The sequence below is a fragment of the Coloeus monedula genome (assembly GCF_965178545.1).
Source record: "Coloeus monedula genome assembly, chromosome: 1".
Lineage (NCBI taxonomy): Eukaryota > Metazoa > Chordata > Aves > Passeriformes > Corvidae > Coloeus > Coloeus monedula.
The window spans coordinates 34,553,221-34,569,901 of NC_138781.1; the positions used below are offsets into that span (position 1 = coordinate 34,553,221).

The following is a 16,681-nucleotide window of genomic DNA, read 5'->3' on the forward strand; positions in this document are numbered from 1 at the left end:
AATGTATTTCTTCTTTTCCTCCACCATTATGCTATTATTAATATCCACTGCATTGACGTAGTTGCTTTGTCTTTCTGGTTTAGTTGCATGTATTTTAAGCCTATTGGAATATACATCTTCAGAGGGTAGAATCATAGGCTCATAGAATGGTCAGGGTTGGAAGTGATGTTAAAGAACAACGTGTAGTTTCAACCCTCTTGCCAAGGGCAGGGACCTCTCTCACTAGACTTCGTTGCTCAGAGCTCCATCCAGCCTGATCTTGAACACTCTCAGAGATGGGGCCTCCACAGCTTCTCTGAGCAACCTGTGCCAGTGGCTCACCACTGTACAGAACTGCACTCTTAGGAAAACTCTCAAAGCAGATGTTTATTGAAGGTAGCAGGAAGACTGTGCTGACTTAGCTGAGTTAGGTTTTCATGCAGATCTGGTTTTTTTCTTTGCAGACATAGTGTGTATGTATGAGAGAATTAGCATTCCAGTGAAATGCTGGTCTTCGGCATTGCAGAAGTTGTCAAAAAAATTCTAAAGTCAATTGTGATGTTTACAGTAGCATAGAAAGCTTCCCACCCTCCTCCTGGCGCCCCCCCCCCCCCCCCCTTTTGTTTTCTGATGAACCAGCTGGACTGTGGACACAAAAGAATCAACAATGGCAGAACCTACACTAAGAAAATCCCACTATAAAATCAAGAATTAATCTTTTTGTATTTTTAATATAGAAATGTGTATCTTTACAGAAAAAAAAATTAATGTACCAAATAGTGGTTTAACATGCAGTGAAAACTGTCTGGTGTTTTACTTTATATAGACCCTTTTATTGCCTTAGACCCATTTATTGCCTTAGGTAACAAGCTTAATAAAATTAATGCTAAATCTTTGACATGCTTGTTAAAATATTCCTGATTTGTAAACATTGTTAAGTATCTTTTTATTGCATATTGAAGCAGATATATGCATGTTATAGTATGTTGTAAAGGCCAGACCATGATATCTTAACTGTGTATATCATATTCTTCTGTTTAATGTTTTCTCTTCCTTTTTTTTTCTTTTTTATTTTTTTTTTGTTGTGGTTTATTTAATTTTAGGTTGGTTGGAGTACTGCAAGAGATTATTACACGTTTCTTTGGTCACCTATGCCAGAAAATTATGTGGAAGGATCAACTGTTAACTGTGTGCTGACTTTTCAAGGTGAGTATAAGGCAGGAGTATCTATCTGTATTTTCCAGCCTACACAGCTTTTAAAATACTTAAAGTGCCGAGCATTGTATGACAGTACTAGAGTTTTAAAAAGATAAGTTGGAGGAGAATTTTCAACATTTCACCGTGGGAAGTTTAGTTCTGCTGGAAACAATTAAAATACTGAAAATGACTTTGTTTAATCATCAGTAGGCTTTTTGGCATCTCTTACTGCATTGTGTCTTTACATAGTCTTTAGTCTCTGGACTTCAGACATTATTAATGTGAAGAGATTCTTGTCAAAGAATAAGTAGTGTAGATTATAGTTTTGTGAGGGTTCAGAATAGTCATAGAGTTGCGTGGGACCTTTTGCTGCAAGGAATTGATGGAAATGTCTGAAGCTTTTAAGGAAAGAATAAAGAACAAACCAGAAAATGTTACACCACTGTACAAGTCTATAGTATAATTGCATTTTCAACACTGTGTGCGGGTCATATCCTCTCCCTCCCCTTTGCAATCTTAAAACCGGTCTAGTAAAGTGCAACAAAGAAGATCAAAATTAAGAAATAGCTTCTCTTTAGGGGTGTGGAATTATAAAGATGAGAGCCACACTCATTAAATAGAAAAAGGGACTATGGCTGTGGGTTGTGACCTGGCATTATGTCTGACATTAGGAAGAACATTTTTACTGAGAGGGAGTAGTGCAGCCCTTGAACAGGTATCCTTGGTTTGGAAGAATGAGAATTCCATACAGTTGTTTAGACACAGCCACAGTAGTCTCAGGCAGGTGCTGACAACAGTCTCTTGTGTGGGAAACTGGACTAAATGACTTTCCAAACTTCCTTCGGCCAGGTTTTTCAGGCTGGGAAAGGGAAATAATGTGAAGTGACTGATGCCTCTAAAATCAGCTACCCATGGCATGAGTGGATTAATATCCATTCTATATATAGAAGTAAATAGGAGCCATTGATGTAAGCTACCAAGTGACAAGTTCAAAATGGAGGTAGAGATGGTACTTTTATGACACAGTCAGCATGCAGAAGTTGTTGCTACAGGACATAACACGCATTTAAAATTTCACTTGAAAAGAGCACCTCCACTAAATGAATGCTTTTCTGCTTACAAACAGAATTTTATGTACCATCTTATCTTCTTTTTTACTTCCCGTACTTGGCCTTAGTCTTAAAGCATATTAAAAAAAATGAAGTCCTGAAATGATGACTGTATTAGCTCGTTGTCTTATTAAAGCTGCAAATAGTGATAGCTTTGATGAGTTCAGTTCTTTCTCTTTTGCCAGGTCTCTTTTTATTCTGCTGCTTTCTATGGTGACCATGTCCACATGGTCTGATAACCTGATAACCATTTTATAACCTTGAAGTTGATTGAAAAGTGTGTGTGCTCTGTAGAAACTGGAAGGAAATCATTAGTTTCTTTTACAGTTACCAAAGTTCACTGAATGAATGCAGTTGGGTTGGACTGAAATGAAAAGTGATCTAGAAAAGTAGGACTCTTGATGCCATTATCAGTCCTTTGTATGTAGAAATTTTACCGCACATGAAGAGACCGAGTAACTCTGCCCATCTGTTACATTCCATCCTGACAGATCTCCACTTTTATAGAGCTGCCAGATTGAATCTCCATTCAAACAGTCTCCCAGTTGTGTTTGGCAAGATATTTTAATGCTGCTGAGATCAGTAGAGCTTACAGGAGCTTGATTATCTGAGCTAAATAGTAAATGTTGTGCAGCACATTAAATGTGTTGGTTTTGTTTTTGGTTTTTTTTTAAGGATCAAGTAAGTGTGCTGGAAGAAAATAATCAGAAATCTGTTTCTCCGGTACATGTTAGATACAAGAAAAAAGACTTTCAGTAGTTTTAAAATCAGGTTGTCTGAACCAATATGAAAACACACTGAAGCAGCAATGTAGATTGTTCTGCATTTATTTCTGCATAGTTTATCTTACTTAAGCACTGAATCAGGTAAACTGAACAGTGCTATATAGGGAAGTGTAGCCAGGCCCAAAAGCATGAATCCTGATGTTTTGAGGTTCAGATACTATTCCCTGAGTGACTGTTAATAAAGTATAAGACTAATGGAAACATGAAGTTCTTGATACAAGTGCTGTCTATACAGCAAATGTAATGTTTTACAATTTCTAGGAAAAGTAGCTAAGAGTACTGGGAAAGGACTTCCAGGAATATAGAATAAAAGTTGGTGAAAAGTTAATGATAAAGTTAGAAAGGGAGAAGATTGAATTGTGGTGAAAAAAGAACTGAAATGGGTGACATCACCTGTTGGACTGAACACTGGGTGAGGATTTATTATATTAGTGTCATCCTCAGACTGGCTACAGTATCTGAAAATAAGTATTCAGAATAAAACTGGCTGGTTTTCTTATCATTCAGCTGGGTAAGGCATGGATCTTGAATTTACTAATAAAGGTAAAAATCTCTGTAGTTCTGGAAATGATTATTTAACATTCATAAATCTTACTGTGTAATTCTGGGTCATGCAAGAGGCTTGAAGCTGTAGTGGGCAACAGTTCAGTTGGATAGTTACACAGAAGTTCTTCTCAAATAATTTGTTTGCACAATGCACTGTTACATAGCTTCAAGGAAGAGGATTTATTCTTACTTGTAAAGTCTAGAAGAATTTTTTTCAATTTTAAAAAATAAACTCTTTATTAAACTCCAGGCTCTTCCCTTTCAGCTGGTGTCATCCATTCAGAGCATTTCTGTGCTTCGGCATTTGAAAATAGCAAAAATAAATTGTGTTTGTCCCACAAACCCCTTCCCCCAAAACAACAAGAACAACAGCAAAACCTATGTGCAAATGGTACCTGGTAAAGTTCCAGGTGTCTTGTCATTGCATATTATTCTGTCTTTGTCTGTTGTAATTGGTTGTGTAGGTATTTCAAGGCCAAAAGATCACTTACTCTCTGTTCTGTAACTGTACAGCAGTCACACGATAATGTGGTCATGATGAACTTCATGGCATGTGATTGCTAATGATCCTGTTTCATAAGTGTATGAACAGCAGCTATTGCCCAACACTGTTTAGTCTTTGTCTTAAATACTAGTAGAAATTGCTGGGGGATGAAGATTACTAAATAGGGTGACTTTCTTTTTGCTGTTTTGATGATACATCTATGCCTTACTGAGGCAATGAGCCTGAAATCTGTGAGTCAAACGTGGTGTGGTAATCTGTCTACAAATGGAGACTTGTAAGCTTGTGTAGAATGTTTCTTCAAATATGAATTTATTTTGACAGGATATTATCTACCAAATGATGACGGAGAATTTTATCAGTTCTGTTACGTGACTTACAAAGGAGAAATCCGTGGAGCAAGCACACCTTTCCAGTTTCGTACCTCTTCTCCTGTTGAAGAATTGCTCACTATGGAGGATGAAGGAAACTCTGATATGTTAGTGGTGACCACAAAAGCCGGACTTCTTGAGGTTTGATACAAAAATTCTTAAAGTGCTATTTTCTTTATACTATATACATACGATCACAGATACTGAAGAAAAAACTAGGAGGAAAAGCCTACATGTGTCTGTGTAATGTATATATTTCTGGCTTGTTCTGTAGTATTTGGTTGAAGTTCAGAAAATTTGCAGGTTAAATCAAGATTTAAAAATGTATAGCAATAAGCATGGACTGGGAAATGTAAGAGGTAGATATTGCCCATCTCTCACATCTGTAGTTCCCAACTAACTGGAGGGGGGGAAGATACCCTTTGTGTGAAATGGTGGTTCTTGTAAGGAAAAAGAGTTATGGAACCAGTATACTTTTATTTGTGCCCAAGTTAAGAGCCCTGGAGACTGAGCTGAATAACTGCAGGTGCCTAAGTATATTAGAGTCGGTCTTGTTTTATTTAAAGCAGTTTTCTATGTGTTGTGTTCTCTGCTAGAGAGATGTGGTTAGACTTCTGTGCTTATGTCCAGAGTCCAGGTGTTTTACATTTGCTTGTTGCTGTTTGTAGGCTGAACACTATTTAAACCCAAACAAACAAAAAGGGAACCCAAACTAACTTTTGTTTGAGTTTCTTCTTGGAAAATTGCTCGGTACAGTTCCCTTACCTTGCCATCAGACATCTTATCTTGTCAGTTGCATCTAGGCACATACATGCATGTATTTGATTTATGGTTTTCAAAATTTAGGGATAAGAGACTTAGTACAGAGATACATCTGGGTGTTTTTGCTTTTCAGATATGTATTCATAGTACTAAAATTAAAGAAGTTCTCAAGTATTTTTTATGATCTTGGTTTATAGAACTGTAGAATGGTTTGGGTTGGAAGGGAACCATATAAGGTCACCTACTCCAACCCGCTGCAGTGAGCAGGGACATCTTCAACTAGATCAGGTTGCTCACAACCCCATGCAGCCTGACCTTCAACTTTTCCAAGGATGGTGCATCTACCACCTCTATGGACAACCCTTTCTAGAGTTTCGCCACCGTCATCACGAAAGTTTCTTTCTTACATCTGATCTGAATCTATCCTCTTTCAGTTTAAAACCTTCACCCCTTGTTCTTTTACTACAGGTCCTACTAAATAGTTTGTGCATCTTTTTTATAAGCCCCCTTAAAGTCTTGAAAGGGCACAGGTCATGTTTCAGGGCTTTTCAGGTGTTGGAGGCGGGGAGTGTGTGTGTATTCATTTTTCTCAAGAAATTCCTCAAATACTGCTTTAGAGAGAGCGTGTGTCTCTACACTCAGCTGTCATTTTTTCACCAAGCTGCCATCATCAGAATTAGCTTTTCCACAGTTGCTGTCACTTGGGAACAGTAAAGGCAATTCATTTAAGGAAGGAAAACTTGAGGATAAATCAGGACACTGCAAAGCATGCTATCTTATGGTAGTCTGGTACTATGTGGTTAAAGCAATTAAACTTTAGAAATTTGGGAATAAGGGGAAAACTTTAATAACCTAGCCAGGGAAAACTGGAGTAATCTGTTATCCACTTGTTTGATTAGAAGGAAGGGGATAAAAATTACCAACCCCCTTTTTTTTAATTTTCTTTTTTTTTTTTTTTACTTTTTTTTTCCCCCCTCCCAGTTCAAAATTGAAAAAATAATAAAAGAAAAAGAAGAGCTATTAAAGGTAACTTCTGTTCTGGAAAAGGAAACGACACAACTCAGAGATCAAGTTGAACAACTGGAAAAAGAACTTAACCATGAAAAGCAGAGATGTGAACAACTGCAAACAGAGCAAAAGGTTAGTTGTTTAACTGATTAAAGCTGACTCATAATGTCTATAATACTGCTTTTTCAAGGACCAGTCAAACTGTGTGAAAATCAGCTATCAAACCCCCTCAGCAGTTAGATAGACATTTACACTAGAATAGGTCAGTTCCTATTAACCTCCTGCCACTATTCCTTTTATGTCGTAAAATGGCTAAAATATTTAAGGCTTTTGGTACCAGGCTTGGTAAGATAATCGATGACAACTGTTTCCAGATGTTTGACATTTAACTGTGGAATTCATAGTGGAAAGTAGTTGATAATTTAAAGTTTGCTTACATTAATTTAAAATGGAGGAAAGCTTTTCAAAAAAAGCTCCCATTAGGGAATAACTGCATAGAATACAAGCTGTTGAAAATTATGAAAGTTTTTGGTATGAAAAGCAAAGATTGAGACTTAACAGAGAGTACTTCCTGCCAAGGACTGAAAAGTAACTGACTTGTCTCGAAAGGTCTCACCATTCAAAGGGAAAAGAAGCATAAACCTAAAAATCAGTTTAAAGTGTTCATTAATAGCAAAAATGTAAATGTAGCCTAAACCAAAGCCAGCTTAATTTGGAGTTCTGTATGTGGTAAGGAGGAAATCTAATACTATAGAATTGGCACCAAAAAGTTGGATCTAATCTATTTTTAAGCTGCTGCTTTTTAAAAAACCCCAACTTTTAGGAGAAGATTAAAAACATGTGGGAGGGAGGTGGTGACATGGACAAATTTGAAGTAATGAAACCTATATAATTTAGCTGTGGACAGCAGTTAATAGACTATTTCTAGGTACTAGTATGTACATGTCAACAGTCCTGTGTCATATACCTTTAAAAGGAATTTGTGAAGGGAACTTGAAAATGTTAGTGCTTTGTAGTGTACTTTTGAACAGTGTGTGAAATGGACTAGTGTTGGCTAAGGAAGAATGAAAGGATAGATCTTGTTGAGAAAAAAGTTTTTCCTATTAAAGAATGATTTTAATTTAATGTGCTTGGGAGAACTAGTGCAAATCAATGAGAGAAGAATATAAATTCACATTTCATGGATTAGCAGATCGTAAGTTTGGTGAATAAATCTGAATGAGCTGCACAGATACTTTTCATTGTCATTTGAGGCTCTTATTTTAAAAAAATGTTTGAAAGCAAACTGTCAGTTTCAACCCATGTTAACTTTACAATTCCATCTTAGAACAATTCGTGAAATGGAATTTTGACTGCTGTTGAGCAAGGATACAGTTAGACAGTATAAGAACAAAAATGTCTCGGTACTTTCTCACATTTTAGAGTGAACTTCTCTAATCCAAAATAGTTTTTGCCTCTAAGATACCAGAATTTAGCAAATAGAATTTAATTTCAGAAATGTTTGGGTTTATTTTGTGGGTTTTTTCTCTCTCTTTTTTTTCTCTGTTACTATTGTTCTCCTTTGGCCTTGTATTTCCATGAAGAGATAATGCAGTGTGACAAACTTCTCACTTGTACTTAGCTACAAATAGATGTCTGATCTGAGGCTGATGCAGATCTTCACCTGGCTAAAATACTATGGAAGTTTTCTAACTTATGCAATTATTTTTTTTCTCCAATAGACAAAAGAGAGAGACTTGGATGCTCTCTTATTTTACATCTTTTATGTCCTGTTCTCTGTTTTTCACTTTTTTAAAAAAAGAAACATATCTGCTGAGCTGAAAAAGTATTCATTTGTTTATGTGTATAAGCAGAATATAAATTGGTTGTTCTTCCTGAAAATTAAGTGAGCATCTACAAAATCAGGTGCAGTATGTTAACTTTTTAATCATCAGAAATTTTAATAAGCAATGCTTTACATGTGGCTCTCCAGTCTTAAAGATGACTTGCTCTCCTTGCCTCCCCACCCCAGTACACGAAATGCAACAGTGGGTTGCAGGATTATGTAATTTATGTTTGCTGGGAATACATACAGTATGTTAATGGATTGATTGAAAGATTCCTGAGCAGCAGTGACGCAGCACTCAGTTGGATTTCAGTACCTAGGTTTTATTTTTCTTGTGGCTTGTTTAAAAAATAAAGCATCAACCAAAGCCAAAAATCCAAACAAAACAGCCCCACAAAACACACCCTCCCCAACTGACCTCTAAAACGAATCTTACCAAACAGCTCCTGAACACAGCTGCCAAATAATCTGGTGCACTTTGTGGGATGTGAATAGTTGTTAGTGGCAATAAACATAAGCAATGCATTAACTTGGATGTTTTTATATAAGACTACAGGGGATAATCTTTGAAGTGATAAGTAATCAGAATGTATTTGTATTTTCTGTAACAGCAGAACCTTCACAGGTGCTTAGTGTGAGCCAGGTTGTTATGGCTTGGCTTATGGGTTTTTTGCCTTTGAGTGGTTGTTTTAACTAAGTATTATGGGGGCTTTTTATTTTCTTCTTTTATTTCTAGTTCTCTTTTTTTCATATGCATGTGAATTTTTAGTTATGCGCTACAAACTTTGAATGCATAAATAGGTAAAAAATGGAATTCATGAATTTAAAATTTGTATTTTTAAAAATCTTTAATTAGGAAAATGTTTAACTATTTGGAATTCTATTTTCAAAATCTTCTAGTATACTTTAGAGCATATTGGACTAATGAACAACAATTAATAAAACAAAATAGCCCGTATAAGAAAATATAATTATTGTATATACTAGATATCATTACCTTTGTAGTTTAAGACAGCTATAATAGAAATCTGTTTCTGTTCAAAGTAAAGTTACGTTGAACCTGTGTGCAATCTCTTAACAGCATACTTTTCTTTTTGTTTGTTTTTGCAAGTACTTCCATCAGGAAGTGCACAATATATTTCTGCTTGTGCAAAAAGCTCTCAAAAAACCCATAGTAGTACAAAGCACTGTGTTTAAAAAGCAGTAATTGCACGTGCTAAGGAAGTGGATGTGTCTGTTACAGACACATGTATTCGATTCTAATTGAGTGCAGAGCTCTTGGCAACTAATGTTTGCTTATTACATTTGTATTGTGATAAGGGAGCCCTGGAGTTATGAACCCCTGCATACATAATACTTGTCATTTTACCTAATTTTGAAAAACCTTAGTTTCTTCAGAGAAAATAATATGGTTATCTGAGCTCTCGTGTTTTGTCTTTCGATCAAATCCATTGTTAAGCTACCTTGTATTTTTGTAATTGAACAGAATGGAGATAGTGTGGTTAGGGGTTGTAGTACATAAGTTACTTTGCCGTGGTGCAGTATAACAAATAGAAGGTGGAGAAGCTCCAAGTTCCTAATACGAAAATCATTCCTTAAAAAACAGTTCTCTTAAAAAAATCTTCTTTTATTCATATGCCTTTAGACTACTTTCTTCTTTTTGGTATGGATTTTTTTATCAATCCTTTATTTTCAGAAATAGCTCAGAAGTAGTTTGGATCATTGAGAAATGCTTCTGTAGAAGCATTGCTTTCTTAAAATAGACAGGATGATTGTTGACACGACAATGCCACAGCTATATCCTAATTAGTGCTTCCCTCCTACTCTTGATTAAATGACCTCTCTTCACACCTAGTTACTCTTAAGAGAATTTTGGGCAGTGGAACTATTGTTTTCTCAGTGTGCTTTTTGTCTAGTTGGGGTGTTTTGTAAGTGGTTAGGGAAAATATTAGGAAGAGATAAGCTAAAAGTAGATCACCCTTTTAAGAAAAGGGCATACTAAAAAATCTATTCAGGTGTAATACAATCAGTGCTCCTTGAAGCTTGACTGTTGGGCTCTATGCATGTTTTCAAGTATTGAAAAGATTCCCATTTTTTTGAGTTTTAAAAATAGGTGTTTGTGGCACTTGAAATTAATGGCCACAGCAGACTACTGATTTTGGTTTGCAAAGGTGCCCTTGCTGTTCAAGAGATAAACAGTTTTGTGTTGCCTTCTTACAAGGTAGCCATGTCATTTCCTACCAAAGGTAGGAGGAATAAATGCACTCAAGACATAAAGTCATAATGTGCTATTAGAGTTCTTGAAACGCATCTTCTTGTAACACGTTACTCTACTCTGAGTCACTACTTGTCCCTAAAGGCTTTTGGGTTTTTAGATTTGGTTAATTTTTTAGTGCTTGATCAATTTGTATTCAACATATGAATGATTCTGCGGACAACATTTTCTCTTGTTGTCATTGCCAGCGTCACAGAAAAAAAAAATATTTGCAAGACAAACAGCTTGGCATTAGTTGGTGTTTGCTCTCACAAGGAACACGCTCTCCAGCCCCACTTTTTTAGTGTGCACTTATGGTTTATTACCATTAAGTTGTGTTAATAACTGCACCCTTCCAAAGCTTGAGATATTGTAAGATGAGGGACAAATTCAGTCTGTATTTCTTTTAGGTGGATCTTTTCCTCTTATCTAAGGCCTGCTTAATGCAGTATGTTCTGACAAGATCAGTTTAGAGAGACCGTAAGTGGCCTTTCCTTTTCCTGCCCCAGCATGAACACTCTCCTTAGTCTTCTGAAAAGGGCTATATTTTCAGTTAGAGGAAAACATAGTATTCCTTTGCAGCAGTTTTCATGTCAGTTAAACTGTTCCTACTTTTTTTTTTTTCCCCAGATGACATTAAAATAGTTCTTACTGAGTGTGAAGATTTAACTTAATCTGTTACTACTCTGTGTGGGAATTCAGAGTAAACGTGAAATTATTGGAAATGTTTCAGAAATGTCACATCTTCTTCTTACAACCTTCTGTTAGTGTTTCCAAGTTAATATGTTTTTACTAGGGTGATGTTCCCTGGTAGCCTACTTTTGTTTAGGATCATGCTGTATATACACCTTGCAACTCTAGAAATAGAACACTGTTAAAATAATGATGTAGCTGCACACTATGATTATTTTGCTTAAGAAGAAGACACATTATACATGATTACCAGAACTGTTTCAGGTTGCTTGTAATATTTCAACTTTTCCTTTGGTTTGCTTTTGTAAACTGGTACATAATCAGTGTGTTGAATAACATTAGTATGCTGCTTTTATCTGAATATATTTTGCTTTTTAAAAAATTGAAGGAAACTTTTTAAAAAGGAAACGGAACAAAAGCTTAGTAGGTTTTTATTTAGAAAACAATAATAGAAATATTTTTAATCTCTATCTTAGACATTATGAATATAAAATGTATACAGCTTTGTACATAACAAGAAGGAATACTTTTTAGTCTTTGTGTTCCATGTTTTGTGTATGCTTAAACTGTGTGTAAGGTCTGTGGCACTTGCCCACTGTTTTAAGATTCAGTATTACTGTGCTGAAGAAGAGAAACGTGCAGCAGTCATTGTGTGTCTTTTCGTTGGTCATTCCTCTGATACTCTGCAGCCATTCAATTTTGTGAACACTGTTTTTGTGCTTTTGTAGAGAGCAGAGCTTGCAAAAGATGCTTTTGCAGTCATTGGTCTCCCTCTAGTGGGAAGAGAGCACTTCTGACCTGATTAATGTGACAGTGGTGACAAGTCTTATTCCTGTGGCAGTAGTTTCTGTCTACGTTTGCTTGAGTCAGAAGCAACATATTTGCAGAGTGCCTGTTCATCCTTTGATCTTGTGAACACTTGAATAGTGTTTCTGTTATGATGCTGGCATAAACTGAGGCAGGAGTGCATTTACTGACTTGATAAACTTGTTCTTTCATGCTTTTTGTAAATTTAGTTTACCATTTAACTTTATAAAAGTGGGCTTATTCATCTATCTGATGGGGAATTTTAACAAGACATCCATGTAAATTCACATTCTGCTGACAGGTTCTACCTGCACAGTAGCTTTATTTATTGGAGAATTTTATTCAAATATCAGAGATTAATTTAAGTTGGCTTTTGGTGCCATTTTATAAGGAGAGTTTCTCTGCTTAGAAAGTGAAAAAACACTGTTGTGCAGTGTGATATGTCAGCAGTACAAGTGCCTAGTTCAGCCTGTGTGCAGAGAAGTGAATCAAGTGTTTCTTCAGTGTCTCTTTAGACCAGGCTCTGTTCGTATGGTTCATGTGTGCTGCATGTGTGAAAATCTGATGGTCAGGAAGATGCATTGTTTTAGGAAAAAAACCCCCCAAAATTAAGTGACAACAAGCCGTCCAAAAGGCAAAAACCCAAACAGCAACCAAAAAACTGCCCCCCAGTCCAAAAAGCAAACCTCCCCCCAGCTTCATTTAATTTTAGACACAAATTAAGCACTCAGATTCACTCAGGTTGGCACCAGCAATTACAGCACCCTTGGGTACTATAAACATCATATGAAGAGAAAACCCTGTTTTATGGGGGGTTTTTTTGACTGTTCTGAGTATTTCTTAAACTGGGCGCTTGAAAATTATTTCAATGGAAAATTAAAGGGTAACTAGAGATATTCTATAATTCAGTTAAGTATTCATGAAAATGACTTCACCCAATCAATAGCTTATAGTGAAATTACAGCATGTTTTAAGAATTAACATTCTGACATATAAATACGTGTTGCAAAATCATAGCATGTGTAAATGCTTCAGCTGCCTTCTGCAAAAACTTGCATGTTTGTAATCTTCATGACAGTAATTGAGTGATTGATGTAACTTAGATGAACTCTTACGGAGTTAGACCTTAGTTTTGTAGTTTTGATCTCTTTAACAATACTAGTTGAAGAATTAACAGTTAAAGTACTACTACTGTGATATCTTAGGTTTTCAAAATAGATTGACTGCAGTGTTTTTTAGAGCAATATTTCTATAACAAGTCATAGTCACAAGGATAAAAGCTTAATGTTACTGAGTTTATTTGGAATTGGTTTGCTGTTTTATTTTACTGAATGCTTAAATTTTTTTAGGAAGAAAAATTACGACTTGAGGTTTGCTTTCAGATGTTTCAGGTCCTGTGTTATGTGCAGACTCAGGTTTTGCAGTGGTGCTATGTTGTATTCATCATTTATCCTCAGAGGTCCTTTAAACAGAATATGATGTCAGCCAAGTGTTTCACATGATTCTGTTGGAGCTGCTGTGATGTCAGTGGGATAAAGAAAAGGCTCCTGCAGATAATTCATCTAAACCCCCTAAATTCTCTATAGGATATCAAGCATAATGGTTCCTCTGACATTAAATTACATACAGATAAATCAATCCAGCTGAAAGATGGCACTGCTTTTTTTTTTTTTCTTTTTTGTTTTTAAGTAGATTGCCTTGTATTTAGTGATTTGACCTCTTCAGTGTGAGCTGCATGGCTCATTTTTAACTTCTCATCCTTCTTCATTACAGTGTACGCATGCTCTAAAAAGTAAAAAAAGGCTGCAGATACTAGCCATTAATCAAAGGTGAATGCTTTAGGTGTGGGATGACTTTGAAAAGGCTGGTAGGGAGCTCTGCATGTTATGGAAAGGGGAGATGAAGCGTAAAAAGCCATGCTGCCCATTGCCATACTGCAAGGTGGCACGTCTGGAAATAGTCTTGGGTTGTGTTTTTCAAGTATTCTGTCTGCTGGATCTCTTTTTGTGTTTGAAAAATGTGTTGTATGTGCTGATTCATAGGAAGGGATGTCTGTACCATTTTGCTTCCATTAACCAGACTCTGTTCAGCAATGTTTTACTGCTGTTTTAAAAATCCATTAGAAGTAAGAAATACGTGGGGAGAGCGTGTTGTTCTTCCTTGTTGAATGTACGGATTTTGCCATGATTTTCTCTTACAAAAATGAGAATTTAGAAACATTGTAGCTATTCCATTCTCAAATGAAAGATTATTAGTCCTTTTGCAGTAAGAATTTATTTATGAAATGGATTTTAAATGTGTTTAAAGGATGACTCCAGGCATGATCTTTGCATATCCTTTAGGTAGAGCTTATAATAGCTTTATGAGGACAGTGTTACGTGGAATTACAATAAAATTATTTTTGAAATAATCAGTCTTAAATCTTCTGCCATTTTAGAATAGCAGTAAAGATTTTGGAACTCCCATATTTCTTCATGTTCCCTATCTGAAGGTACATCAAGATTTTCAAAGTGTAGTTTAGATTCTAGGGAAATTCACTTGACAACTCATTGAATTTTTGTTGTTTCATTTTACTAGCGAGACTCCTAGTAGTTACAGGAATTTTTGTTTTGATAACTTCTTGTTTTGCAGCAGTAAAGCCGACTTAAGTAATTTCTGGTTGCTTACTCTTGACCCTTGGTGCAGTTTTCTTCCCACTCCCACCCTTATGGCTGTTGCAGCTCTAGGGAAGGAGATGGGGGAGCTGCATTTGTAACTGGATTAAAAATAACCTAAAATTGTTGGGTGTTTTTAAACCAGTTCATTAAAATGATTCATGCTCTTGCTGTGCTTTTTTTATTCCTCTGTTAAGAACGTGGAAGAAAATATATAATATTGGTAGATGTATCAGATAAGATAAATGAATTAAAGCAATTATTACAGAAAGTAATTACCTTTTTTGTAAGAGTCGTCGTACATTTAGTTGATGTGTTTATTATATTCTTCCCCTTTAGGCTCCTTCTAAACACAGTTGACTTTACCTGTAAAATAGTCTAAGAGCACTCATTTTAAATTTTACAGGCTCTGAAACCACTGTAACCAGTGTATGGGACTAGGATTGCTACATCTAAATTGAATTGCTAAGAATTCTGTAAAATAACAAGTTGTCTCTAAAAATTAATCCTTTTTTTTTTTTCTTTAAAAACTGTAGGCTTTAGTTGTATCTAAACAAGTTTATTAGGTGAGAATCTGTTAAGTATGGAACTTTTACATTTTAGTACCATGTCCCTTTAGAATAACTAGCAAAGCAGCATCAATTGTAATGCTGTTTGTGGAGTGAATTTTTTTCAGGCTATTAATTCCTTTTAATATATGTTACCTTTGGCAGCCTGTTTGAACTGTTTGTACAGTTTATATATATAATGTATCAGATTAAATTCTTTTGAAGGCACTTGGGTTACAACAGTTACAGTTATACCGAAGTGGTGTTTAGAGAAAACACAGATATGCATTGAAATAGACTTTTTACTATGCTAGGCTTTCAAAACAGGGGCAAGTAATTAGTCTCCACTGCACTAGGGGAGGACAAGCAGTTACAGAGTGTGGTGTTGCTGCTGGTTATATAACAAGTTTTACTTGGAATACTGACTTTAATTAAAATATCCTGCCCTCATTACACCAAGTACGTATATTTTTGGTTGTAGGAAACTGATAGGTCTTCAGAAATCAAGACCTTAAGAAAGTTGGGGGGTATCTTCTCCAATGATGTTTTTTTAAAAAAGATGGCACATTCATGATCCCTTTAAATTCTTTTTTATATTAAGACATAAGAAAGCCATTTAGAGTTTAAATAGTTGTAATGTATTAGTCCTCTTCTTTTATATAGCCTATATAACAAAAACAAGAATCTACTTTACATGCTGGTTTAGTGTGTAGCAAGTGAACGAGTCATCAGATACATCTGCCACTCCTCAGTTCAATACTACCTACCCCTCCATGCAAAGAAAATCATAATGCTCAAACTTCTGTTTAGTTGCTTGTAAAAGTGGAGCTTAATTATACTTGTGAACAGTGTATCTTGACAATTAATGACTAAAACCAGTCCTCATTATATTTTATTGTACTTAAAACATTGTTAGTTAGGTTGGAATTCGGCCAGTAGGGGTTCTTCGTAAAGTCTGGCTGATGTGTTTCTCTTGATGGAACAGTACAGTCTTGTTATTTCAGGGCATTGAGCTTTGTTTAAAAATGAATAGATGAACTAGTGCTTTAATCTCCCAAATCTAGAGCAGAAAGACAACTTGTACCTTAGTATCTACACAAACACTTTTAAGTCATGCTGTAGTTAGCTATGTTGGTCAGTGTGTCTTGACCTTGTTTTACACTTTGATTCGTATCACTGTCGTGGTTGATAATAAGCTGAGCTTTATCGTACTTTGATATCAGAAAAAGTGGCATATTATCTCAGTGTGTGTGATCTACTTTAGTGTTATTTATTTTTTCAAAAATTAGTTATATGGGGAAAAAACCCCATTTTCAGGGTTATTTAAGACAGCCTGACTTTAAATGGCCATTTTGCTGTGGTGGAGATGGCATTCAGCTGTCCACTGCCTTAGAACAGTATGGACATTACTGTAATTAGGTAATGAATGGAATGTTTAAAGTGGTTTCCCATCTTGTATTTGTCAAGTTTTCTGACAAAGGAATCCATTTTGACTATTGTCATCATCCTCTGTCTCAGCTTCCAATATCCAAGACATAAATCCTACAATGGTTGCATCAGCTTCCTTGAGCTATGTGAGATCTTCTATATGTTCTAGCTACGAGAATGTCATGTAGTAACCAGCTCTAAATCAGAGTTTTG

The 16,681-nt window shown here is 35.7% G+C and overlaps 1 protein-coding gene across 4 annotated transcripts in view; it reads left to right on the top strand.

The window, feature by feature from the left end:
- TAX1BP1 (Tax1 binding protein 1) overlaps positions 1 to 16,681 on the top strand; it is a 55,909-nt gene that overhangs the window by 15,436 nt on the left and 23,792 nt on the right. For all 4 annotated transcript variants that reach the window (XM_082285456.1, XM_082285455.1, XM_082285458.1 and 1 more), the window contains 3 exons: positions 1,083 to 1,185; positions 4,443 to 4,630; positions 6,233 to 6,391. In XM_082285456.1, coding sequence (XP_082141582.1) covers positions 1,083 to 1,185; positions 4,443 to 4,630; positions 6,233 to 6,391 — 450 coding nt within the window. The remainder of the gene's footprint in view (positions 1 to 1,082; positions 1,186 to 4,442; positions 4,631 to 6,232; positions 6,392 to 16,681) is intronic.